The sequence below is a fragment of the Artibeus jamaicensis genome, unplaced genomic scaffold (assembly GCF_021234435.1).
Source record: "Artibeus jamaicensis isolate MK-2021 breed Jamaican fruit bat unplaced genomic scaffold, CSHL_Jam_final contig_548, whole genome shotgun sequence".
Classification (NCBI taxonomy): domain Eukaryota; kingdom Metazoa; phylum Chordata; class Mammalia; order Chiroptera; family Phyllostomidae; genus Artibeus; species Artibeus jamaicensis.
This window is the reverse complement of record NW_026521883.1, coordinates 14,849,034-14,876,917: the sequence shown is the minus strand read 5'-3', so window position 1 is coordinate 14,876,917 and position 27,884 is coordinate 14,849,034. Positions and strand designations below refer to the sequence as shown.

At 41.9% G+C, this 27,884-nt stretch overlaps 1 protein-coding gene across 2 annotated transcripts in view; it reads right to left on the bottom strand.

Annotated features, from left to right (window-relative positions):
* ALDH1A2 (aldehyde dehydrogenase 1 family member A2) overlaps nt 1-27,884 on the bottom strand; it is a 144,385-nt gene that overhangs the window by 4,882 nt on the left and 111,619 nt on the right. For both annotated transcript variants that reach the window (XM_037151072.2, XM_037151070.2), the window contains exons 8-12: nt 8,735-8,837; nt 6,662-6,846; nt 5,130-5,294; nt 4,365-4,522; nt 3,970-4,044 (exon numbers count right to left, since the gene is read on the bottom strand). In XM_037151072.2, the coding sequence (XP_037006967.1) occupies nt 3,970-4,044; nt 4,365-4,522; nt 5,130-5,294; nt 6,662-6,846; nt 8,735-8,837 (686 nt within the window). The remainder of the gene's footprint in view (nt 1-3,969; nt 4,045-4,364; nt 4,523-5,129; nt 5,295-6,661; nt 6,847-8,734; nt 8,838-27,884) is intronic.

Here is a 27,884-nt window from a genome sequence, read left to right as displayed (position 1 = left end):
ATTTCTGCTTAGGGTGTGTATTTCCCTGCCTTTTTTTTTTTTTGTTTTTGGCTCACAGCAGCATTTCTCAGAGTAGGGTCCCCAGACCACCTGCATCACAAGGATTCCAGAGACTTGTTGAAAAATGCAGCTCCTGGGCCCCAGCCCAGACCTGCTAAATCAGAACCTCTGAGCGTGGGTCCCCAGGTAGGCACGCTTAGCAAACCCCTCCTCCAGACTGCAGGGGACTTCCTGTGCAGTGCGTACCACACAGGAGCACATATGCACAATACATATGCGTGCACACCTGTGACCTTGAGATGCCCTTATTTAGAGTATCCTAATAATGCTTCTCATCGTCAAAGTTTGTGTCCTTCGTTTTTAAATGCTGAGGTTCACAGCCTTCTATTCCCTTGATTGTAACACATATTTTATAGCTTGGGCTCAGGGGAGCCTAAATGAGGAAGGAAAAGGATGAAACAAGTGAAACAGATGGAATTAGCTGAACAGGTAGAACTGAGAGAAACGCAGCCCAAGTCTCTGACCCCGGGAGTTGGAGGCCAGCCCATCGGGTAACCTGTAGAGGGCGGCCCTCTCCACAGGCTGTCTGTGGGGGGTCTCAGAGGCTCCCCAACCCTCTGTGAAGCTTGTTTCCAAAAAGTGCTATTTCCTGTCCCTGTTCCTCTTAGAGGTGGGCAGGGAGATGTCAGGGACCAAAGCTGCAAGGGGTCTGTAGGCCATGAGAGAAACAATTCCTTCTACGTGCTGGGTTAAGGGGAGTTTCTAGGATTGTATTAAATGGGAAGGAAGAGTGGGGGCCCAGACAAGGCAAGTTCTTTATGTGAAGTGTTTTCTGCCACTCCAGGTTAGTTAGGGAAGCGAAAACATGTTTGGGGGCAAGTGTGGACAAAGAAGCATACAACTCAGACAAGATGAAGTGAGTCTGTTTCCTGATTATGTTTAAACTGCTCTGGGAAGGCCAAATCACTACAGCACCTACAAGACATGTCAAGAGGCTGTTCTTCAATATCTTGGGGTGCTGTTCTGGGTGGTTTTGACACAGCCAAATGGTCTCCTGGGCCATCTTCCTACACAAGGGGAATGTTTCTGACAGGCACAGGCTAGACTTGGACTATGTCACAGCCTGAATCCTGGCAGGGGGCTTGACTGCGATGAAGGACCAGAGCACGTCTGGGATCAGGAGCTATCAACCAGCGCTTATCTATTACGAGTATATGTGATGCCCACGATTCATCCTGTGAGTGACTGTAACAGGGAAGTTGATGTGAGCAGCACTTCCAGAACCACTGCTTGCTCCAACCCAGAGATCAGGGGAGCACAAGCACAGTGGCAGGAAATGAAATGACAAGGTGAATGCAGCGTGACAAGTGGAAGAAAAGTAAGGCCATGTGCCAGTTAAGAAGAGATACCTGGAGTATACGAAGACTTTATAAAAGCTAAGGAATACCAATAACTGAGCAAAGAGGATCCAGATTGGTTCTGGCTGTAAAGCAAGTGAGAGGTACAGAAGGGCAGAAGCAGAGATTGAAGCAAGAGCAGTTTCTCCCTGGTATTACCAGAGACAGAACAGAAGTTGGTGACACAAGCTGGAATTTAGGGGAAATTCTGCCATACTTCCAAAGTAATATGTCTGTTAAGAAAAATGAGGATCACCTACATAACACTCATCTACAGCATTTGATCAATAATGATGACACAGCTAACTTCCTGAAGGCTTGCCAGATGCTCTGTGGGATGTTTGCACACTTAATACTAACATTTTACTCTCACAACCCCTTGGAGTAGGTACTATAATTATTCCCATTTCATAGATAAGGAAACTGAGGCTTAAAGAGGTTAAGTAATTTGCCCAAAGCTGCACAGGTATGAAGGTTATAGCCAAGATACACATCTAAGCAGTATGATTCTAGAAATTCTGCTCTTTGCCTCAAAGCTACTCTTACTTTATGGTTTACTGGCTAGAGGCTAGAAATGACCAGCTAAAGTACCTCTGTGTAGGCATGTAAACCCTCTGTGTTAGTCTTTTGGGTTCACTGCATGGGTTGCCCTCCACAACCACACTTATTTCTCCCACAATGCCTTTACTACTCCCATACTGCCGCCTTGCTCTGCCCACCAACCCAGAAAAAATATTTCCCTCTCTCCATCTACCTAAATGCTCCTATCTTTTAAATACCAATTCCAATCCCTACATGAGATCATATCTCAGGTTTTCCTGGACTTCTCCCACTCACAATGATCTCTCCCATTCTCGAACTTCTCTATCATGAAGAGGTCTTTCTTGGAATTTTCCTGATTCTTTCAATGTTGTATATTTCACTTACCCAACAACACGTTAAGTACCTAAATGAACTGTACCTTCCCCCCCAGGCCAAGCATCATGCTTTCCACACAGCATATGCTTAAGACTTGTTAGCAGATTGATTGTAAACTAAGCATTTGCTCTAAAAAAATGCATTCAGTAATGGCAGAAGGAAAGGGCATGGAACACGTTTCCTCTTGTGAGTCACAGCATTTAGAAAACATAGGTCCAGCTCTTTTCAAAATAAAGGAAAGAAATTTTAGGGATTGAGAGGGTGGGTGTCAGCTCAAGAAGACCCTGGCTATCATTAATCCTTTGAGTGCCACTCAAAAAGTCCATTTACACATGAAGCCTGAAAATAAAGTCCCTCGAATCTAGATTTCCTCTGCCACAGTCTCATTTTTCAAGGCCCTTAACATTGCAGGACCCTGCCCGATCCTGTCCCTGCAGCAGCCTCATGCCTGGCCCCCATGCTTCCTTGGTCGGGTATTATGGGAACCAAGTGCATTTGGAGTCACTGAAACCTATGTTAAAATCTCAGATCTGCCTCTTACAGGCTGCATGACTTAGGCAAACTACGTAACCCTTTTAACCCTTAGGTCTTCCTCTGAACTATGTATAATATAAAGGTAAGTATTTATCCTATAGTATCATTGTGAAAATCAAATCAGACAATGTTAGGAGAGATGTTAGCATAAAGCAAAACAGGATCAGGCATTTAATTAGTGGCATCATTATTGTTATTGCAAATTCCTTCTGGTGGGTCTTCCTCCTCTAATCTCTGCCAAAACATCCTCTACGTGCCAGAAATCTTGGCCTTAAAAACTCTGGGATCTCCTCAGCTCCCATAGAATGCCCCTTGAAGCCTCTTGATATTGGGTTGAAACCCCTCATCCATCCTATGGCCTAATGCTGCATTCCCACACTCACAGAACCTATAGGTGCTAAGCAAGTGACCTAAGTGAGCGAATCACGTATGTGTCAATAAATGACGACCACCATTCAGGCCCCAACACCAACAGGAAGGGTGGGGAAAAGACTCACTGCAGAGCTCACACAGCAGCAGGTCTGCTGTCGGGGGATGAAAATGAGCATGGGATCTGGATATTATTCAGAGCCTCCTTGTTTTTGAATGGCAGCTAAAAATTTTAACTTTGTGTCCCAACATAACATTTTCTGCAGGCCACCTTTGTCCCTGGGCTAGCAGTTGGTGACCTGTGTTTTAAGCACACCAAACTCTCCTTTGTTCCTGACCATTCTATATTTGTTCCTTCATGCCTGTGTTCTTGCTATTCTCCCTGCCTGGAATGCCTGCTCCTAAAAAACTGGTATGTTATTTTCTCTGTGAAGTCTTCTCTGACCCCATCAGGCAAAATTAATTGGATTTGCCTCCTTACAAGATGTTTGACAGACTTCTCTAGCAGCCCTTGTTGTGTGGAATTGTTGCTACATTAACTTTTCTCCATTGCCACCTAAGGTAAGAGAATTGTGTTTGTTGTTCATCTTTGTAATGTGCACAGTGATATATGTTTAACAATGATATATGTTTAGCTTACAATGATATATGTTTAACTGCATGTTTGTTTAATGAATGAATAAGAAAATGAAAGTAATCCTTTGTGCTGCTATTCACAAACCCCTTTTTACCAGCAACTTTGGACACTTACATTTCTCTTCCATTTCCAGACATCTTGAATCCCCCAAAGGGGCTCTGGGCATTTAAGGCGTTGTAACAATTGATCCTGAAAGACGAAAACAGCACTGCTGTTAGTGTGAATTCTTCTTGCACAGAAATAATCCCACAGGCATGATACCTTTTGTAAGTTTTAGTTTTTCTTTCTTTTTTCCCAGATGAAAAATTTATAATTTAAGATTTACTTTGATTTCCTTATCTGGCCAGGAAAGACTGCATCACCCCTCAGAGTGAGGTCTGGTTGCTTTTGGTCTCCCCGGCCTCCCAGAGGCTATGTGTGTACTTCACCCAGGCTCTGGGGAATTACGAGGCCCCAACACCACCAGTGGGATGTGTTACGACCAGAACATTGGCACAGGCTGATCTTACCAAACAGTCCCAGCCTGCATCGCAGAAGACACTGTGAGGGCCTTGTTGATGTCATTGGTAAAGACAGCGGCCACGAGTCCAAAGTCAGAGTTATTGGCTCTTTCGATAACTTCATCCATAGTCTTAAACCTCAGAATTTCCTGAACGGGGCCAAAGATCTGTAACAAAGTAGTTTGATCCAACATGGTAGCTTTGCCATTCCTTCACCTGCTTTCCACATTTCGAAGCACGTGTTCTCTGCCTTTGTTATGTAAATAATGTTTACATTTAGCAGCACAAAACTGTCAAGTATTCCAAACTTTCCCAGAATAAGATTACATGGAAATCTATCCTTTGAGTTTAATACCCCACAGCCCAGCCTCCCAGGCATCTGTCAACTCCACGGGGTGCACTGCAGCTGCGAGCCCACGAGCCGCAGGCAGGACGGGAAGGACGACTCCCGCTGCAGGCTCATTGGCACCACCCCGCTCCTGCAGGAACACGAAGATGACAGCGTGTTTTTTCTGTCCTGGTTAACAGCCCGGTGACCCACCGACTGCCTATTCTGATGGTTCTGTTGGCTAATAACAACTGCAATCAGACAGCACATCACCCAGCTTTCCTTCCTTTTTTTTTTCTTGAAACAAAGTTTTTCATAGCCATGTTTATTGCTTTAGTACAGTGCACACGAAATGGAAACCATTTGAACTCTGACATCATTACTAGAAATGCTCCAAAAACCATCCCAAGAAAATGTGGCTTTTGTTAGGACCCCATATTTGATACCTCCTCCTTGGCAATGCGCATGTCATCGGTGACGTTGGAGAACACCGTGGGTTCGATGAAAAACCCTTTCCGGCCCAGCCCTTTGCCGCCACATTCCAGCTTGGCGCCCTCAGCCACACCACTCTGGATGAGTTCCAGGATCTTGTTGTACTGTTTCTTATCAATCTACAGAAAAAATTATCTAATGACTCCAAGTCAAACCTTCTATGAAAAAGGAAATAAACATGTTCTCAAGAATCATTTGTGATTTTTTTCAAAGCTTCATCATACCTAGGCAAATCATATGAAATACTGTTACTTAAATATTTTTGATCCATGAAAAATGGCAATTCTGTATCATTCAAACTAACATACCAAGAATTCCAATAAGTGAACAGTTCTCTAAGTGAAAAATACCAGTTTGAGATTTAAACATTTCTAAATGATGGAGATACTGGTGAACTGATTATTCTCTCTGTGGGGAAAAACTGACCTCTATAGCCAAATGAAGAGTTTTACAAGTTGTACAGATACTAAAAGGATGAAAGCAACAGATGAGCTAATGCGCAACCTCTTTGCATGGATCCTGCTGAGGTAAATTTTGAATGGAACTACTACATCTTTAGAGGAAAGGGTTAAGTTTAAAGAGTGGGGGCTAGTTCCCTAATCCATAAAATAAGGTCAGTCTTCTTTCCAAAAGTTACAGGTTTATCACTCAACTATTATGGTAAATAATACAAAGACTTACATTCACCTGAGTTTGAAATGCTCGGCAAGAATGTCAGTCTTCTCTCAAATGGCCCCAAAACTTAGGAAGTGTCGTTTCTCACTAGAAAAACTCAGGCTCTAGGGATCCAGATGAGATCTGGTCCACGTATTCCTTTAAACATTCTCAGATTCTCTCTACCGTTTAAGATCAGAACGCCTTCTGGAAATAGGCCCTGGTGACTGTGGAGAACCTGCAGCGCTGAAGAGCAGGCTGAGGGGACTTCCACCGCCTCCCACCGCACCACAGTGCAGGAGGCACTGAGTAGGAGACAACTGTACAGCGCAGGAAGGTAGACAGCCCTTCATGGCCTATACGTTCACAATCTACAAATGATCTCCCGGTGGCCTGGGGTGGCGGAGAGGATCCCCTGCAGCTGCGGTAAGAATGACGGGCTTCTGTGGGTGAGAGGGCCCCCTCCTTGACCATGGCATCCATGGGGATGTCTGAGGCCCAGTGGTTGCAGCTGTGTCTGGCCGCTAACATCAATATCCACCCTGTCATGACTAGGTCTTTGTTTTGAGCCGAGAGACACCAACTTACTTCCCAAATTCAGAGTATCCTAAGGTAACCCTAATCCTTTAGTTTTTCAGAAATAAAATTTAGAAATGGAAAAAGCATTGTAAGATGTAAGCAATGCTTCACTGGCTATACTTCCAGTGAGGTAGAGGAGTAAGGAGGCAGTGGGAAAAAGAAAGATGGTGCTTTGCTGGCTCCCACTTGAATGCCCACTTTCTGTGCTCACCAGGGATTTAGTAAAGAAAGGACATGTTTGCGATTGCTCTACCTGGGGTCCCTGCTCAGTGGTGGGGTCAAAGGGACTCCCCACTGTGCGTCTCTTGGCCCGCTCCACACTTCTTCTCACGAACTCCTCGTAGATGGACTCCTCCACAAAGATGCGAGACCCCGCAGTGCAGCACTGGCCTTGGTTGAAGAACACACCCTGGTGAGCCTGCTCCACAGCATAGTCCACTACAAGAGGAAACAGTCATGTTCTCACGCTGCTGCACCTGTGGAGGGCCCTGATTAGAGAGCCACCTCTCTGCACTCTCCAAAGCCCCAGGTACGATGTCACGCTCACTGCAGAGCACACGAGTAACAGGGCTCAGAATGCAACTTAGTTCTGGTTCTAATGAGACCCGGATGTTACTTGCTATCTTAACGTGGACATCTTCACTTCTTTAAATCCCTTTCTTCTTCTGTAAAAAAAAAGGATGGGAGCACGTCATCTGTAACAGGAGTCTCAAACCCCAATATTCAGAGGGGCTGGGCAGATAACGTAATGCTCTGAATCTGCCAGGTAGTAAAACAGTGTGACGGAGGCTCAGAAGGAAAACCACTACACTTGGCTGTTGCTGTGCATATATATAAGCCCATGGTTGCCAGATTTCCAATTTTAAGACAGAAATCAATATTTTAATGTATAGTTTTTTAAGCACTGTGTAATATTTTGACATATTAATGTAGTTATACCCAGCATTTGGCCTACGATGGCCAATGTGCAACCCTAATCTGTAAGGCCTTGTGACTGCTATTTCCTTTCTTTTTATTGATTCAGAGAAAGGGGAAGAGAGGGAGAAAGAGGGGGAGACAGAAACATCGATGTGAGAGAGAAACATGGATCAGCTGCCTCTTGCACACGCCCCAACCAGAGACTGAACCTGCAACCCAGGCATATGCCCTGAGTGGGAACTGAGCTCCTGACCTTTCAGTCTATGGGATGATGCCTAACCAACTGAGCCACACCTGCCAGGCTGTGGCTGTTATGTTTACTTAGCATTTTAATGAACTGATCTATAACAGCAATGCCTTTTGTTTGAAGCTATTAAATTTCTTCTATATTCACATGGAATTGCATAATAGCACATGATAACTTGCATTTTCATCTCTTATACTTCAAGATAATATTAATAAGTATGGTGTGTATTAGTTGCTAAATGACTGACTCAATCCATCAACGTCATGTCAATGAGGCGCCTATTCCTCAGGAGGATTTAGGCCTAAGAATTCTTATCCCTTTGACAACTGGTATAAAGCTGAAGCTGAACTCTGCAAATTCCAAGCTGGGGCTGGAAACCCGGAAATCTGCTTTCTGTTCTCTCCAGTGGTGAAATCAGGGAAACAGCTCTGCCTGGCAGGATGTGAAGAAGAAAAAGGGTGACTGAAAGAGATGTGGGAATTTCATTCCCTGGAAAGTTTTTCAAAACACAGAGACCACACCTGTGCAGAGTGAACTAGACAGTATCCTGCCTGGAGACATGGGGTTTCCTAGGTTACTGTCTCCAGCCTCCCTGAAGTCCTACTGCCAAGGCGTAATCACCTCCAATTTAGGTCTATTCATACAGAACTGACCATGGTGTGTGGTCAGCCTGACTGAAAGTCATGGGAACAACAGAAAGGAGTTGGAATTCCTAAACAGAGAAGGGGGTGTGTGTTTGGGAAAATGTTGGCAGGGCCAGGGAAGTAGAATTTTTTTAATGATCCACTAGGCGCACTTGAGAAGTTTCCGGTCTCTTGAATCTAGGCAGGGAGGTTATATTTCAGGTGTTCAGATGCGTAAAGTGTTGGTCTTCCCACTTTAGAGCACTCTCCAAGCCCTTACTCCTCTACCCTATTCCATATCATCACAGTTAAAATGGCTTATTAGTGCCTAGAAAACAAACCCTAGTCAGTTCCCAATTGATGTGTTCTTTCCCAATATTAAACTATTTTCCCCTTAGAATGAAGGGTCCACATTCTTCTTCTCGAATGTTCCTTAGTTTCAGAGATCTTTTTCTTAGTGTCCTGTCAAAAGTGGAGATATGAGAGAGTGCCAAAGGACAGTGTGCTGGAATATGTGTGAGACTTGTGGTTGACTTACAATCGGCATCTGCAAAAATAATATTGGGACTTTTCCCTCCAAGTTCCAGAGTTACTCGCTTCAAATTGCTTCTTCCGGCTGCTTCTTGGATAAGCTTTCCGACCTGAAAGGAAATGGAGAGAGGTTTTGCACAATGTGCAGTCGAGATGGTCAATGGCCAGAGCCAGGTCAGGGAAACAGCGGTAAGCAGCAGTAATGGCTCCTGCAAAGCAAACCCACCTACTGGACGACACGGGAACAGCTCCTGTGGTCAACTTGTGTGGACAAGATATAAGTCATTGCCTCAGTGCCTAGGAGTGCTGTTAGCTTCTTCAGAGGCTGCTTCAGCTAAAAAGAGCTCTCTTGTCCAAGGAGAGACCCTTCCCTGGGCTTCCCACATCCACAGCCACCCACTGATGGTGGCAGGGGTATCAAGGCCCTGCTCTTTCAGCCCACCACAAGACAACTTCGAGACCACAGATGCTCCGCCAGGCCACATGTGGTTGGCTGAGGCCTGTACTGCAGCTCAATTTCCCGTGTCCATTCCCCTTCAGCAGGGAAACCTAGTGAGGGATCTGTATGCCAAAGGCGTCTCAGAGACTTCTCCTGGAGAACCTGACCACTAACTGGGTGCTGCTCCACTGGAGGGCAGAGGCCATTTTATGGAAAACGCTGAGCCACTGTGGAGCCCAGATAGGCAGTTTGCTCTTGAGATGAAAGGTGCTACTTGTGCCTGAATCCTACCAGAAGTTAAGTATTTTAAAAGTCCAGTGGAGAGAAATGCTGAATTTCCCCAGCCCCTGTTGAGATCCTCTGGTAGGACTAATAATTCCTCAGACAGTATAGAGTCGTGGTTAAACAAAAAGGCTCTGGAGCTTGAGTTTTTTTTTATTTTACTGATTCTATCACTTACTGTTTCTCAATAAATTGAGACATTTATTTAGCTTCTCTGAGCCTCAGAGTTCCCTCCTTTGTAAATGAAGCTAAAAATAGTATCCACCTCAGTATTTAGTTGTCCTGAGCATTAACTGAGTTAAGATATATGGCGCTTATAACCAGACCTGGCACACAGCGACTACAGATGTTAACCACATGAAGGTACGAGAAGCTGGAACCCTTCTTCCTCCAACTTCCATGCAGAGAAAGGGAGGTGATGGTAAGGGGAGGTACCTAGACCCTCCAGAGCAGGTCTCACCTTGCATCTCCAAACTGTTTCAGGAGACACCGAGGAAACCGTTTCTCTGACTTCCCCCGAGTCTCCAGTATTACTCATTAGCTGGATTAACTGCTTTGTGTTTTTATTAGAACCCGATCACAAGGCCAGAAATTTTAGAAAATATACTCTTATTCCGAGGAAACCTAACTTTGAGGTAAAATTAGCATCTCTTAGTTTGCAGAACAATGTTACTTACCAAGGTGTTGAGAAACACTCACATCTGACCTTAAAGATGAACGGGCAGATGTCAACCCACCAGCCACATTGCCCCTTCCCTCCCGTGCCAGCTCCTCTCTCTTCTACCACAAGGTAAACTCCCTACGAAGACAGGCTAGCAGAGGCCCTGTTCTCAAACATGCTCTCTCTCCTTCAAGAAGAATATACATGAACACAAAGGAAAGGAGAATCTGGCCCTCTGTTCAGCCAAGAGAATGGCAACCAGGTGAAAATTATGACTGTAGCCTAAGACCTATAGTGACAGAGGGAAACCAGCACCTACAGGCAGCTGGGGCAACAGCACCATGGCATACCCCCAAGAAAGCTGTGTCTACAACCGCCTGTTCTGAGGAATCTTGGTGTATGTGCGTGGTGTTCTCTGCCCTGAGAAAACCACATTAATTAATGGGAACTCCCAGCCAAGATGGAGGCATATGTAGATACACTCTGCCTCCTCGCACAACCAAAAGAACAACAACAAATTTAAAAAGAAAAAAAACAACCAGAACAGCCAGAAAATCAAACTGTATGGAAGTCTAAAAACAAGGAGTTAAAGAAGAAACATTCATTCAGACTGGTAGGAGGGGTGCAGATGGGCAGCCGGGGCAGAAAGGACTCCCAGCAAGGTGGCGCTGGAGGACTGGGCAGGTGAGGTGGTGGTTGGTAGATTGGGCAGTCCCACATTTGCATGTGGATAAACTGGGAGGAACAATTGGGGAGTGAGACAGACCATGCAACCGAGGGTTCCAGGACAGGGAAATATAGCCTCAAAACTGCATTGCAGTCGGAGACACTCCCAGATTCATAGGAGAGTTCTTTGGAGAGACCCACAGGGTCCTAGACTGTATACAAACCCACTCACCTGGGAATCAGCACCAGAAGGGCTCAGTTTGCTTGTGGGTAGCAGAGAAAATGACTGAAAGCTAGCCGAGAGCTAAGCAAGCAGCACTGTTCCCTTTGGAACCCTTCCCCCACATACAGCTCTACAACCCAGGGATGTGGGTTGCCCTACCCTTGAGAATACCTAAGGCTCCATCCATAACAGGTGCACCAAAGCAAAAAAGTGACCCAAATGAAAGAACAGAGCAAAGCTCCAAAAAATATATACAACTAAGTGATGAAGAGACAGCCTACCTATCAGATGCAGAGTTCGAAACACTGTTAATCAGGATGCTCACAGAAATGGTTGAATATGGTCGCAAAATAGAGGAAGAAGTAAAGGCTATAAAAAAAGAAATAAAGGAAAATATACAGGGAACCAACAGTGAAGGGAAGGAAACCAGGACTCAAATCAACAACCTGGAGCAGAAGGAAGAAATAAACATTCAACCAGAACAGTATGAAGAAACAAGAATCCAAAAAAAATGAGGACAGACTTAGGAACCTCCAGGACATATTTAAACATTCCAACATCCAAATCATAGGGGTGCCAGAAGGAGAAGAGCAAGAAATTGAAAACTTATTTGAAAAAATAGTGAAGGAAAACTTCCCCAACCTGGCAAAGGATGTCCAGGAAGCTCAGAGAGTCCCAAAGAAGTTGGGTCCAAGGAAACACACATCAAGGCACATCATAATTACATTACCCAAGGTTAAAGATAAGGAAAGAATCTTAAAAGCATCAAGAAAAAAGGAGACAGTTACTTACAAGGAAATTCCCATAGGACCAACAGCTGATTTCTCAAAAGAAACCTTACAGGCAAGAAGAGGCTGAAAAGAAGTATTCAAAGTCTAGAGACAAGGACCTATATCCAAGATTACTCTATTCAGCAAAGCTATCATTTAGAATGGAAGGGCAGATAAAGTGCTTCCCAGATAAGGTCAAGTTAAAGGAGTTAATCATCACTAAGCCCTTATTATATGAAATGTTAAAGGGACTTATCTAAGAAAAAGAAGGTGATCATAAATATGAACAGTAAAATGACACAAACTCACAACTATCAACAACCAAACCTAAAAAAACAAAAACAAAAATGAACTAAGCAAACAACCAGAATAACAGAATCACAAAAATGGAGATCACATGGAGGGTTATCAGCACGGATGGGGAAGGGAAAAATGGGGGAAAAGGTACAGGAAATAAGAAGCATAAATGGTAGGTACAAAATAGACAGGGGAGGTTAAGAATAGTATAGAAAATGGAGAAGCTGAAGAACTTACATGTACACCCCATGGATATGAACTAAATGGGAGGGGGAATGAGGACAGGGGTGGTAAAGGGAAAGGATTAAAGGGGGCAAAAATGGGACAACTGTAGTAGCATAATCAATAAAATATATTTTTAAAAAATTGATGAGGACTCATTTTAAAGTCTAGCAAGATAAGTGCTTTCTCAAAGGTGATAATCCCTGGAAGTCCTGAACATCATTATTCATTGTATTAAAAAGCTACTATTTATTGAGTTGGTCTGTACCAGACATTTATATGCATTCACTTATTTAAGGCTCTCAAAAAACATAAAAACTAGGTACTATCCCATTTTAAAGGTGAGCAAACTCAAGAGTTAGAAGTCAATGGATATTAGCAGGTTACCCAGCTGGTTCCAAGCAGAACCTGTCAGACTCTGTGCAGGCTGAATTGAGAGCACAAGTGTGAGCTCCCTCCCTCTCCTTCCCTCCCTTCCTCCCAGCATTCTTCCCTTGGCACCTTCCTTTCTTACATACTGAACCCCTGATGTGTATGTCATACCACCAACACCTCATCCTTGAACTCCAAATTAATTTCAAAGTGAGTAGAAATATCACCTTTTGTAGACATAAATGATCACAATCAGTTAGAAACATATTCTGCCTTCAGACTGACATTTAAAAATAAGCAGAAGTGAGAAGAAATAATGGATTTTATACATTGCAAAATATGCAAACACCGAATAAATGTTTGGAGTTGGTAAAGAGAGTGTTGGCCCTAGTGGCATTGTATTTCTGTTTGCCCTACCCTCTGACCTTCCACGAACCCTCTATGGGCTGATATGTATATCCACTAGGAACGCTGTCCAGTGATTATTTTCATGGCTACAGTAATGATACAAAAATCTTGCTCAGTCTGTGGTCATCAGAGAAGAATACTTAAGAATAATTTTTCCCATGTCTGTGCTTTGCCAGCTTTTCCTTAGAAACCACATTTGTGCTAAACACTGAAAGGTAAATCTCAGATGAACAATGAATGCCTTTCCTTTTCATCTTTGGAAGAAGATCAAGTTGCACCCAGTCTCAAGAAAGAATTGGATATGTTAGGTGATGGGAGAACCACTTCCATCTGGAGTGGCCTCAGGACAGGACACTCCGAAAAGCCTGATTTCACCAATCTCCTTCATTCAACACATGCTCCTGGTTCTCCTACTGTGTGCCAGGTGCAATTTGGGCACAGTCCCTTAGTGACAGGGAACTCACAGCTAAGAGGACTCCCATGCAAACCCAGCAGGTGCTCAGTAAGTGCAGTTTTGCAGTCCACTTAGAGGAAAATATGGGTCTGGATTAGATCTAAACAGATGAAATTATGGTTCTGTAGCACTTCAGTATGACCCAGAGTCAGACCACTCTAGGCCCTACCCATTAAATTGGGCTAGGATGCAACAATCTTCATTAATTACAGAATCAGGCACTGTGTGCCTTCCCATGACGTTCTCAGTTTCCAGGTCAGACTCTCTTTGGAGAATATATTACTACTCATGAATTCTCCCTGCCAGCAGAGCGAGGCTAAGTGACCCCAAACAGGAGGCATGCCTCATTATCATCATCATGAGGGGGAGAGGCGATGGGAAGGAGAGCCGATGCAAATCCAAAGTAAGTAACTCTTAATAGGAAAGAGTAATATTTAAAAGCAATGAGTTCTAGTGAGAAATGACTCTGTGTCTGCTTATAAAACATGACAGGTCCTATGCAAACCAACCTAGACTATCACTTATACAAACACTATGCAAACGTTTCCCAAATTAAAACCTATGGGATCAAAAAGTCTAAGAACAAATGAAACAACGGGCATCAAATAACGGCGTCAAACAATGGCCTGGAATTCACTGGGCCATCTTAAGTGGAAATGTAATAGGTGGGGTTCCTTGAAGACACGTGCTACACTGGTCGTACTGAACCCCCTAATTCAACACATGGTTAGAAGATGAAAGTGCCTAGTGAGATGAACATCTGACTGGACCTTCAGGTCTTCTGAGCGGTTACAAGCCAAGTCAACAGAGATGTACTTAATAAAACCAAGCCCTATTCTGATCGAACAGGTTGATCTGTAAGATAAAACAGATAAACATATAGTTTGGGAAACATATTGTAAATGCATATAGATTAAACAGGAGAAAGGAACAGAGACCAGATTTTGAGTTCAACATTATTTTTTCCCCAATCATCAAAGATTTCACAATATACCTTTATGCACCTCCTGCCCTATCTCTGACAAGCTGGCTAATTATAACCATGCTCAGGCTTATGGACTATCGTCTAGCCCATAGGAGTCAGAAGACCTAGGTACCACAAATGCTGGCTTGGTTCCTAACACATAATCCATCTTCAGTTTGGGAAAGCCACTTCAGCTCCTTGACCCTCAGTTTCTTCATCTGATGAATGAAGGCGCAAGCCAAGCACTTCATCTGTCCCTTAGGTATCCAGTTTGTTGGAGTTAAACAAAGGCACAGAGGGCTCCTGGGGCCTCTGCTCACTCTGAGAGTCAGTCCGCAATTCCGCATCTTCTAGCCTCATGGAGCAGTAGTTTTTCATAGAAGTACCACAGCTACACTGAATGGTAGAAAAATCTGATCTTTTCTTAGTTTCTCACTCACAGCTCATCATGAAAAAGTGCCAGTGCTCCTATCATGGGGTTTCCTAACTTTGCACTTCCTGCAAAGTCTCTCGACTGTATCTATGAACCCCGAACAGGCAAGGGCAGGGAACTGGGGCTACCCCACACATCACAGAACTGGGCTAATTCTCAGCAGGAATGTTGGCACAGACCAACTCTGACTCCCATCCTGGTTTTGAACAGTCTTCAAGACTGATATCAGAAGTATTCCTGGACCAGCCAGAACGTACTAGAATCGTGTTCACGGCAATGCAACAGGCTGGAAATGCAACCTGGCACTTTGCATGGAAAGTAATTAGTTTTACAGGGTTAAAGAGAACACTAACAGCTTTCCACGCCTCGCATTCAAGACAGCTTTCCACGCCTCGCATTCAAGACTGCTTCCCCCTGAACAGAGTTTCTAAAGTTGGGTAAAATTTTACTTTTTGTTAATTAACTACCCATACAGGGATGAATTTATTCTCAAAGACACTTCTTTCTCTTGATTAGTTAATTACATACATTAGGGTGAATTTCACCCCAGAGATATTCCACTTTTTCTATAAATAGAAAAATCTCTAGTCAAGATCTCACTCAATATACTGGTTGAAGATGCCTGCTTTCTACAATATATTTTCATTTCTTAAACCCCAAACAGACTGACTCTATGATTCTACCTTCCTCTCCTTTCTTAATTTTCATTGCAGTGCTCACTGCTTCCCACTATGATGGAAACAGAAATGCCAAACATGTGTATTATCGGATATTGCTAGTCTCTCTGAAATATTCAGCAATAACAGTCCAAATCCATCTGCTTAGATTTCCACCAGAAAGTAACAGGACCACGGCATCTAAGTAGGTCCTTTACTTTAAGTGGTAACAGCAATTTCAGAACTGTACTGTGAAATTCAGATTATGAAAACCAACATAGCCACTGATTACAATCCAGCCTCTTTCCTACTAATCCCAGCACCACACACCCATCACTCCAGCCACATAAAACCTCTGGCCCCTCCCAGAACATGCTGGTCTTTGCATAAGCTGTTTCATCTGAAATGCCTTTCCTCCTCTGTTTACTTGATAAACGGATTTTTTTTTTCAGACCTACCTCTTTAACCTCGCTTGAAAAGCTAGCTTTCCAGACCCACCCTCCCCACAGGGTTTGGTATTCCAGCTCCACTGCCTGATCCCACACAACTGACACGCTGTTTTTGTTTAACAGCTGTCTTCCCCTGCAGGCTGACGCGCTCGTGCGCGCACACACACACACACAGAGTTTTCAACAACATTTGATGAGCCAGTGGGCCCGAACATGACAGCTGCTCCTGAGGTCCCTGGAAGTCAGAGAACATGAAGTCATCAGAGAAACAGAAGGGAGAGACTGGGACACGGGACACTACTTCCGAGGCTTAGCTTTGCCATAACTAGCACCGTGGGTTTTAGCTTTCCTCTTCTTCCCTTTGGCTTAAATGTCTGCATTGTTAACGAAGGCATGGCGTTAAGGTTCCGATGCCACACTGGAGTTCCCATGCACTTAAATGATTTTTCGATGTCTGGGCTGTACACAGATTCTGATCTTCACCTGGAGTGGGGCACTCAGGTGTGGGTATTATTTTTTAATTCCCAAGAACATTCCAATGTGCTGCTAGGGTTAAGAACCATGACCTTAAGGACTCTTTAAGGGCATTTCTCTAATGCTGTCTCTAACCTTTCATTGTTGGTTCTATTTTCTAACTGTTTAACATGATCATTTATTGCGTACCAATTGTCTGCTGCTTGTTCTCACAAACATTATATAATCTTCATGACAACCTTGTGAGGCAAGAATCATTACCTCATTTTAGAGCTGACAAAAACAAAACAAACAAACCACAGCTCAGAGAGGTCAAGAAATGACTTGCTGACAGGCGCCCAGCGAGTGTCAGAGCCGGGAGTGGCCTCTGAGGCCCACAGCAAGCCTCTGGCTCTTCGCCCCACGGCTGCCTCCCTCTGTGGTTCCCACTTCTCTTCTGCAGATGTTCTCCTGGAGGCTAGGACCCCTCTGCCACGACTAGAATTCTGACAGCTAAACATACTACCAGCAACTAATAGATTCTCTGGATCTACTGCCCTGTATACCTAGCCATTCTGTTACATATGACTCTCCCTTCCTATTGCAGATACATCTTTTTAAAGATTTTATTTATTTATCTTCAGAGGGGATGGGAAGGAGATAGGGAGAGAAATATCAATGTATGGTTGCCCCTCGTGTGTCCCCTGCTGGGAACTGGCCTGCAACCCAGGCATGTGCCCTGACTGAGAATCGAACCAGTGATACTCTGGTTCTCAGGCCCACGCTCAATCCACTGAGCTACACCAGCAAGGATATTTTTAAAAATCAAGTTTGGATTTTTTTCAAGAAGTCTGGTGAGTAATGCTCAAGTCAAAGGTACTTCATGTGAGTCCCACTAACCAGGTGAACTGCAGGGTGCAGATCGTAGGGCCTAGTCATGCTCAGCCTGAGCTCTGGGGGGAGAAACCTGCACACAAGCAAGGAGTTTCAGCCAGCAGAGACTGCGGCACGCTTTCTCTTATTCTCCAGGACTCAAGTTTAGGTTACAGTATTAAAAGAAAGCCAAGGATTTAAAGAGTGTATATCCAATGTACTGACACATCAAACTGGAATATTTTATTCAAATGCTGGATATTTAATATAATACAACCTTAGAAAGAGGCCCATTAGCTGTTTTTTAAAAAAGTAGCTAAAACTGGAGCACACTGATTTCCCACCTACACAGAGGGAGAGGCTGCACAGAGGAGAGACTGACCTGATTCACTCCTCCTGCAGCAGAGAGGGCGTCCGAACCATGCACTTAGGAAATGAAAGGAGAGCCCCAGCTGCGTAAATTAGAATCAGTGATAATACAGCTGTTAGCTACAAACATTTGTTTGGCACGAATCAATCTGGACTCTCCCGTAGTTTGCTTTGATGGTCTCTCTACTATCTTGTTGACTAAAGATGAAATCATTAGATGTTAATCTAACTGAATAAAGAAAACACCATACAAAGCAAAATGCAAACTGTTCTCCTATACTTCACTGAGGTTGTTTATTGACTCTGTGTTTGTTAGAGCCCTTTCATAGTCACTTATTAAATATTTACATGTATTGCCTATGCATTTAGCTGCATAAGTAGAAATTCATTCTGTCTTTAATCTGAGTAACTTTGTCTGCTTGTTCAAGGCCTTTTGCTAAAGTCAGTGGAAAGCAGCCACCTGAAACAAGCTTCTTGTTGCTGACTGTTACAGACATCTTGTGATGGACTAATAGGTCCCCTGCCCCTAGAGTAATCATAAGAGCGGTCATGTTTAAATCCATACTTAAGTGACATTTCCCCCTGAAAACATCTCTACAATTTCCCAAGTAGCCTACAAAATTAAGAAAGGACAGATGGATAAAAAAAGTAAAAAACAGATAAGCTGAAAAGGGACTTGGGGATTATGTGATCGTTTGATTTGCTTGTGAAAGTTGTTGCTCTGACACCATTAATATGCATAATTATGGGTTGGCTTTCATATTCTAGACAAATGCTTCTCCCTTGGGTGCCCTATTGTTTGTCAGTGATATCACTCCAGAGAAGAAACTAAGATATTCCAGAGACCACGGGATTGGTTCTCATCCAAGTGAATGTAAGCCTCTCTAGAGAGAGAAATATCAAATGTAGACTCTGTCAGAAAAATTTAGCTGAAACTTCCTCTATTCACACTGCTATACACTACCTCACCATGTGAATAGTCCTAAGAGCAAAACACTTCATAGGACCACCTTCCACCTCATTCTCTTTGTCAAATTTTCTCTTTTTCTCTAAGTTCCCCCATTTAATATCTGCATCTTTGAAGATTGCATATCTAGTTTTTACTGTTCTTCTTAGTGGAGATAAAAATTCCTCTATTATGTTATATAAAGCTCCAGTGAGATAACATTATACACTTATTAGAATGGCTAAAATGAAAAACCAACCATACCAAATGCTGGCAAGGGTGTGAAGGAGCTAGAAGTCTTATACATTGCTGCTATTAATGTAAAGTGGTACATCCACTTAGGAAAACAATTTCGCAGTTTCTTAACCTAATATGTAGCCCTTTCATTCCTAGATATTTGCCCAAGCAAAAAGGACACGCACACACAAATTTGTTCATGAAATATTCTCAGGAGCTTCTATTTGTAGTAGTCCCAACCCAGAAGCAACCTGGATGTCCTAAATGTCCATCAGCGGGTTATTGGATAAACAAATTGTGATATAGCCATAAAATGGAATGCTACCTAGCAAAGAAAGAAGTGAAGGAATAAAGTATTAATATACACAACAACATGGACAGATCTTAAAACAGTAGTATAGCTAAAGTGATTGAATAATTAAATTTTAAAATAATTAGAGCTGAAAAGGAAAGAGAACAAGTGAAGAGGGGGGAAAGAAACAAAGAAAAGCAAAAGATGATGAAGATAAAGAACATACCAGAGGCTAATAAAAGATATGATTGGAACTAAAAGAAGGCAACATTTGATAGTATGAATCTAAATGAGAATAAAGTGTTGTCCTCATTATAGAAGTTAGCCAGTTCTCATTTTTCTGCACAGAAGGTGGAACAAAATCATTGAGCTAAGGACTCACTGGATAGGTGAGAAGGGAGGTCATTTCTGGCAGAAGAAATGGCATTTGCAAAGTCACAGAACTGTGGGGGGGGTGGCAAGCAGTCTGGTAAAGCTAGAGAGCAAGAGAGGGTGCAAGGGCAAGGTCATGAATCAACTTGTCTGTTGCCTTGAGGAATTTGCACATCCAGGTAGAGGTGTCTAATCTGCAGTTAGTCATAGAAGTCTGGAGCTCAAAAGAGGGGCTAATAACAACAAGTGAGCTAGTTCAGGGAAATATTCTAAATGAAATATTAGTGTTGACTTACTCATTTGATTAATTTCGTATTGGTGAATAAAAAAATCAAACTGATTAGGTTACTTCAGGTGGAAAATCTTCTATACTGATGGTTTTATACAGAAGAGAGTTGGAGGAAATATACTAGTTAATTTGTTTAGAAACCACTAGTTAGATAGAAATAAACTTTGGACCTTGTCTTAGGAATAGTACGTTTATGCAGATAAGAGCTGAGTGACCAAAAATTGCTTATAGGAAGAAAATCTTATCAGCTAAGCCTGGAAGATAAAATTTTCTATAAATTCATCATAATTTTCTACAAATCTTTGTCCTTCATTCAATAGCCCCTCCACATACTGGTCCTGAGGACATGATGGTACCATGTGGTGGCATTAGGTATGTGCTAAACCAGTGAAATTCTCTGGGCAACATGCCTGGAGCACAGGAGAAGTAGAGAAGAGAGGGAGGAACAAGCCCCTGAAGAACTCAGTTCTATTTATTAAGAATCAATTCTATGCTCATATGCTGAGTGAAGCCCTGAGTTGTTACATTTGTAAATTGAGGAGTGACTTAAGGACATTTTCGCCAGTGCTCAGCACACAGAAGGAAATCAATGGGATGAAACAGGAATCTTAGTTCTAAGATGATCAAAGTCATCTCTCTTTTGGAGCCAGCCAGTCTGCGAGTGCCCTTCTGGGTTTTCAAGCTGCCCCAGTACACAAGGGGCAGGGGCGTGGGAAAATGTAATCAACTACACACAGACTGCAAAGTGGCAAAGAACTGCTTGTTCACGAGGTGTGGCTTGTTTAGAAACAGGCCTGAGAACTTGACAATTGCACTGTGTGAGAGCCTCTATCTGAGAAATACGGTCAAAGCAGAACTGCTCACATGGCAATGAGTTCCCTATGTTCAGTCAGCTGTTTTCCCAGATCACCAATACTGTATGTATAGTTTCACAGTATGTCTGAACTTTGGGAAATATTTGTAAACGTTTAATAAAATGCTGGCGTTTTTTCTTATTTCTTTGTTGAGTGGTTTAAGGATGTAGGGAATGCTTTGGAGCATGTCCTCGCTTTGCTAAACTGATTTTGAATTAATTTCTTTCTTCCTTCAGGTGCTTAGGAGAGAGATTACTGCTAGAATGGGGACTACAGACACAGCAGACAATATGAGTGGTACCTGTCAGTTTTCACTTTACTTTAGCACAGATTAAAAAACTCAAGAGCTGTAGTTTTCTTTTTCCTTAAATGGGCCTGGAAACATGATCTGGAGTATGACCCAACTACTTAAATTGCATGTAAACTAGTGCTTCTTGAATGTTAATGAACACAACAATCACTAGAAACCCTTAATAAAATCAGATTCTTGGACCCCATTTCCAAAGGTTCTGAGAAGATCCTGGGTGATGCCAAGAAACCTGCATTTGACTGAGCCCCCCTCACCAGCTCCACCCCCTCTCCATCACTGTAGGTGAGGTAGTCCTTGAACAACTATGGGGAAAAATGGTGACTATATTACGCTTTACTGCAAAGGAGTATCTCCCCACCCTAGACTTCAGTTCTGGCAAACTCAGTGGAAGGAGCGCCCCCCTAGTCTAGGCCATAGCAGAATCATAAGCAAGTTTCTTAATAGCTACTGAGTGTCCTCATCCAGCACCATCTCTAAACCCAGCACTCTATACCACTTAAAGAGAAGGGTTCCAATCAGTTTATACAAGCAAGCACCTGGGCAAGCTTCCAAAAAGTGAAAGAGAAGAGCAAAAACAGAAACAAAAAAACCCAAACATTTACTAGAAGACAGAAATATTTGTAAAATATTTATAAAAGCTATAAAACAAACAAAAGGAAAGTAAAACTGCTAGAGGCAGGCAGGAATTAGGTTTTGATAGACATATTCTTTACAAATGGAAGTTTCAAATTCAGCTAATATTTACTGAGTTTTTACAATGTGCCAAGCAACAGAACTGGAACTTTCAAATACATTACCTCAATTAATCCACAAATAATCCTATAGGGACTTATTCAGAGCCTCACTTAATGTATGAAGAAATGAAAGCCTGAAAAAATTAAATAATTTGCCAAGGTCACAAAGCAGGAGAGATGTGTTTGTCAGTCGACTCCAACCCTCTTCTATTCTTATACCACACTTTCCGAAGCATAAATTGTTCTATAAATTTCATTTAAAAATAAACAAACAACAATGACAGATGATGTTTACTGATATTTTGCTAAGAACCAGGCCCTGTTCTAAACATTTTAGATAGTCTAGCTTATTTCATCCTCACAATCCATGAATTAGGTACAATCACCCTTTATCTACAGACAGAAAAGCTGAAGGCTGGAAAAATTAAATATTAATAACATGTGTGGTGAACAACTCCACACAATCATTGTAGAAGTTTGAATTAGGTCTAGAGTTCTGACATTGATACGACATATTTAATCTTGACTACTTTTAGTATAATTTGAAGATGGTGTTTGGAATTTTTTATTGAAAAAGTGATGATTTCCTCTAGATTTTTTAAATAGAAGAGTATGGTGTGATGCAGCATGCTTTTAAGCTTTCATTTTTTTGCAAAAAAATGAAGAGCTTTTCATTTTTCTTTAATAGTCTCTAAATAAAGGTTTAAAAGAAATTTAAGCTGAACTACATTAAAACTCTTAGCTTCCTAAATTCATTAAAATTCTATGAGGTCTTTGTTGATCATTAGATTGATGATTAACTGTTCAGCTCAGTTATGATAAGCCACTTGTAGATGAAAATTAACTTGGCCTGAATGTAGGTGAGAGTAATACAAATTTGAGGATTATAGAATGATTTAAAAGACAGCTATGGGGGAAAACCTGATATTTTACTGAAGTTTTGCACAATTTCATGTCCCTTAAATATTAAATAGTTTTGCTACAACACTGGGATTATGTGTGTAGCCATCGCTGAACATCCAGGGTATGGTGCTGGCTCAATCTACCAAGGGTCCAGGGCACTAGGAAGTCAGACACACAGTAACTCCTCAACATGCCCCATCTGTCATGATTTAGGTCCTTCGGGCTTCTTTCCCCCAACCTCTATAAGGCTCTTTACTTCCAGAAGAAATTTTTAAGAATATACACTGTGTCAGTATCCAATCTACAGCTCTGGAATTCAAATGGCTGTTAAACGTGGAGCTGCCTGAAATGACAAAAAATGAAAACTGCATTTGTTATTAAGAGGCAACAGTGAAACCTAATCTCCCATTCCAGTCAAATATGTGCCCAGCTTTTTGACAGTGCTGGTCCTTAATATCAGACAAGGGAAATGATTCTGAGAATTGAGCAACACCAGTATTTGTTGATTACCTGCCAATATCAAGCAACATATTACTCACAAGGGGCCCCCCACTGGGGTTCCTCCAAGCCCTTTTTGCATTTTGGTTCCCACATCTCTACAATTTCACTTTGTCCAAAGAGGAAAAGAAACAGATCTATACTTTCCCACTTGTGAGTATCAACAACTGTAGAATTAAAGTGCAGAATTATCTTTTTCCTAAATATTGTTATCTTTACATGAAGTAGCTTTTCATTTAAATATCTTCAGCTAGCAATGCCTCTCCTCAATGCACAGATACATTTGAAAAGTATGTTGAGCAAGAGAATTTTTGTTTTAGCCTTGATCTTAGAAAACATTTTCAAAATCAGGAAATTTTTAAGTAAAGTGGTGAACTATTTTTCCTTTCCTTCACACTCCCATACACACTACACAGTATTACCAGTAGATAGTGTTCACAGTATCTAATATTCAATCACCTGCATTAGACTGAATTACACAAATTCTCTAAGGTCTAGCTTACTATTTGATATTTAGTAAGTGCTCAATAATGTTTGTGAAATTGACTTTAGATAGCTTAGGCTTAAAACTTTAGGTCCTATATTGCAGAATATCGGATGGGAGCATAATATATGAATTAAGATTTAAAGATGGGTACAGAGAATAAGTAGCATAGACAGTAGGTAGAAAATAGATGGGGGGAGGGCAAGATTTGTATGGGAAATATAGAATCTAAAGAACTTGAGACACGTGGCCATAAACTAAAGGGGGGGGGGAATGGTGGGGGAGGGGGTGTGGAGGGTGGAGGGTAATGAAGGGGGGAAATAGAACAACTGTAATGGCATAATCAATAAAATATATTTTTAAAAAGGTGCACAAGAAAAAAAGATTTAAAGATGCAATTTAAAATAAATTTTAGGGAAAAGGGGGGGGATTGAGTAAAAATGGTAACCCTTCAGAATCAGATACTTGTGGCCCAGTTTTGAACAAACATGTTCCACTGAGAGATTATCCTTCCTAAGTACCCACTTTGCTATGTGATTCTTGGTTTTTAATGGCTTCCTCCTCCTAGGGGAGGGTACACAGCCTCCCTGCAGAGAGGCTAGTGCAGCACTGTGATTTGGAGCACGGGCTCTGGGTATGACTCTCTCAGACCTAGAACTTACAGCATGTGGCCACGGGCTAGTAACTGAACCTTTCCCAGCCACACTCAGCTCACCTGTGAAGATGTAGTGAGATGATATATGCAAAGCACTTAACAGGTATTTGGCATGCAATAAGTGCTCAATCAATATTGGCTACTAATAACCACAATTAAAGCCTTAAATGCTTTTTAAAAAATCATTCATTTTAATAGCTTTATTGAGATATAATTCATATACCATAAAAGCCCCTTCTACATATACAATTCAATGGTTTTTAGTATATTCAGAGAGCTCTGTGACAGACCATCATTATTACTGCAATCCAATTCCAGAACATTTCATTGCTCCAAAAATAAACTCCATATCTATTAGCAGTCCTTCCCGTTCTCCCCTTGTTTCAGCCCCGGGCAACCACTAATGTTCTTACTGTCTATAAATTTGCCTATTCTGGACATTTCCTATAAATAGGATCATACAATATGTGGTCTTTTATGACTGGTTTCTTTCATTTAGCATAATGTTTTTAAAGTTCCTCTATGTTACAGAATGTATGAGTACTTCATTCCTTTTTATGGCTGATTAATATCCTAATGTATGGATATAGATATACTACAATCTGTTTAACAACTATCATTTGATGGACATGTGGGGCGTTTGTACTTTTTGGCAATTAAGAATAACATTTCTGTAAAAGTTTCCATGTGGTGTTAAGATTTTGTCAAATTTTTTTTCTGTGTATGGAGATGGTTGTGTGATTTTTGTCCTTTATTCTACCAAGATGGAGTATTACACTGATTTCTGGATGCTAAACCAACATTGTATTCTTGGAATAAATATTATTTGATCATGGGATACAATCCTTTTTAGATGTCACTGAATTCTGTTTGCTGGTATTTTTGTGTCTATAATTAATACAGAATATTGATGTATAGTTTTCATGTAGTATCTTTGTTGAAAAGGTCTCTACACTTGAACCTTAATTTTTTAACTAAGAATTATTTTCAGAGGCTTGACTTACAGCATCTTTCAAGTTCATCTGCCTCCCCATTCCCTTCCCAATATTCACTCTGTCCTACTAAGAGCTTCTATATTCTCCAGCCTCTGGTTGTTTACTAATACTGCTCCTTTCCCCCCAGTTCACTCTACACGTCCATACTCTGTGGGACTTACATCAAATCCCTTTTTCTCTTCAAGTCTTGACAGACCATCCAATCCCCCAAAACCTCTCCCTTTCTGGGATGCTGATGTCATATTACAAACTAGCATTTGGTTATTTCTTACAGTGTACAAAACTCATATTTCATTTAGTTCTCACAACCCTGAGATATTTATGTACTTTCTATAAGCCAATTTTGTACAGAATTAGGTGACTGGTCCATAATTGTGTAGCTACAAAGCAAAAGATATTAAACCTTAAGCTTTTGGTGGCAGGAAGAAAGAAGAAAAGTGCTCCACTTGATGTATCACCTTCCAGCTCTGAGACTAAGCATTTATTTCTCAAATTCAGTCTTTCCTCCATGCAGCTAACACATATTTATAAAGCATGTTGACTACACAGCCTGCACTACTCAAGCTAGTGAAGAGAATGCCTACAGGGTAGACTCTGGAGAGACTACCACTCTGCATCCAAACTCACCTACATGACCAAAAACCTCTGAAACTAAAGCTAAAAAAATCAACACTAAATTGACAAGCAAACTAGCCCACCCAAAGAGATAAAAAATGGGTTACTTATTGGACAAGGTGCTTTATTTTATTGTTACGTTATCTTTATTGTATATTTTCCATTACTTATTTACCCTCTCTATACCTTATTCCACTTCCATCCACCCTCTTCCCCCCAGAGGGGACTAAGGTATTTTAAAGTATTCTACACCAAACCAACAAAAGACTTTTATGAATCTAAATGTCTTTAGAGTTGTATTCTTATGACTTTAATTATACTAACTGAAGTAAATAAATTTGTAACCTCATTGACTACATGAGTAAATCTCATCCAGTATGAGTCAATGATAAACCACGAGGATAAGTGATTACCTGAAACATAGAGAAAGAAATCAAAGAACAATATCAAAAGTAATAAAACAATGCAATAGGTCTTCTGCTTCTGGTCATTGTGGAGTAACTGGCAATGGGCTTGCTCTTTCACTGTTAACAACTGGAAAAATAGATGAATTTCTTTTTTCAAATGGGACATCAAGCAATATGGGACTGTGATTCCAAGGACAAGAGAAACAAATAAAGAAAGACACTTCTGTCAAAAGACTTTCTAGATTGCACCATGAGGTAGCTGAGGTGGATAAAATGTAAAGAGCTTAGTACCAGCGGGAATGAGGTCCACAAATCTGTGTGGGAGTCCCATTGAGTCTCTGGCTGAAAGCTAAACAGGGGAAACATAGGGTGGGGCTCTATGAGACTAGATAAAAAACAAAGTCCAGGACTTCCGGCTAACATGGAGGCATAGGTAGATTCACTGTGTCTCCTCACACAACCAAAAGAAGGACAACAACGAATTTAAAAACAAAAACCAACCAGACTGACAGAAAATCAAACTGTATGGAAGTCCGACAACCAGGGAGTTAAAGAAGAAACATTCATCCAGACTGGTAGGAGGGGCGGAGATGGGCAGCCAGGCAGAGAGGACACAAGGCAAGGTGGCACCCAGCAAGGTGGTGGATTGAAGACTGGGTGGTCCCAAATATGCATGCAGATAAACTGGGAGAAACAACTGAGGAGCAAGACAGATGGCGCAACCCAGGGTTCCAGTGTAGGGAAATAAAGTTTCAAACCTCTGACTAAAAACGCTGGTGGGGGTTGAGGAGACAGCAAAAGAAACTCCCAGCCTCACAGGGAGTTCGTTGGAGAGACCCACAGGGTCTAGAATGTACACAAACCCACCCACTGGGAATCAGCACCCAATTTGATCGTGGGTAGTGGGGGAAGTGACTGAAAGCCGGCAGAGAGCTGAACTAGCAATATTGTTCCCTCTTGAACCCCTCCCCCTCATACAGAGCCATAACTCAGTGATACGGGCTGCCCCGCCCTAGTGAACACCTAAGGCTCTGCCCCTTACTAGCAACAGATGCTGGAGGAAAAGCAAGAAATTGAAAACTTATCTGAAAAAATAGTGAAGGAAAACTTCCCCAACCTGGCAAAAGAAAGAGACTTCCAAGAAGCTCAGAGAATCCCAAAGAAGTCATACCCAAGGAAACACACATTAAGGCACATCATAATTACATTACCCAAGATTAAAGACAAGGAGAGAATATTAAAAGCAGCAGGAGAAAAGGAGACAATTACATGCAAAGGAGTTTCCATAAGGTCATCAGCTGATTTCTCAAAAGAAACCTTACGGGCAAGAAGGGGCTGGAAAGAAGTATTCCAAGTCATGAAAGGCAAGAACCTACATCCAAGATTGCTCTATCCAGCAGAGCTGTCATTTAGAATGGAAGAGCAGATAAAGTGCTTCCTAAATAAGGTCAAGTTAAAGGAGTTCATCATCACCAAGCCCTTATTATATGAAATGTTAAAAGGATTTATCTAAGAAAAAGAAGATAAAAAATATGAACAACAAAATGACAACAAGCTCACAGCTATTACCAACTG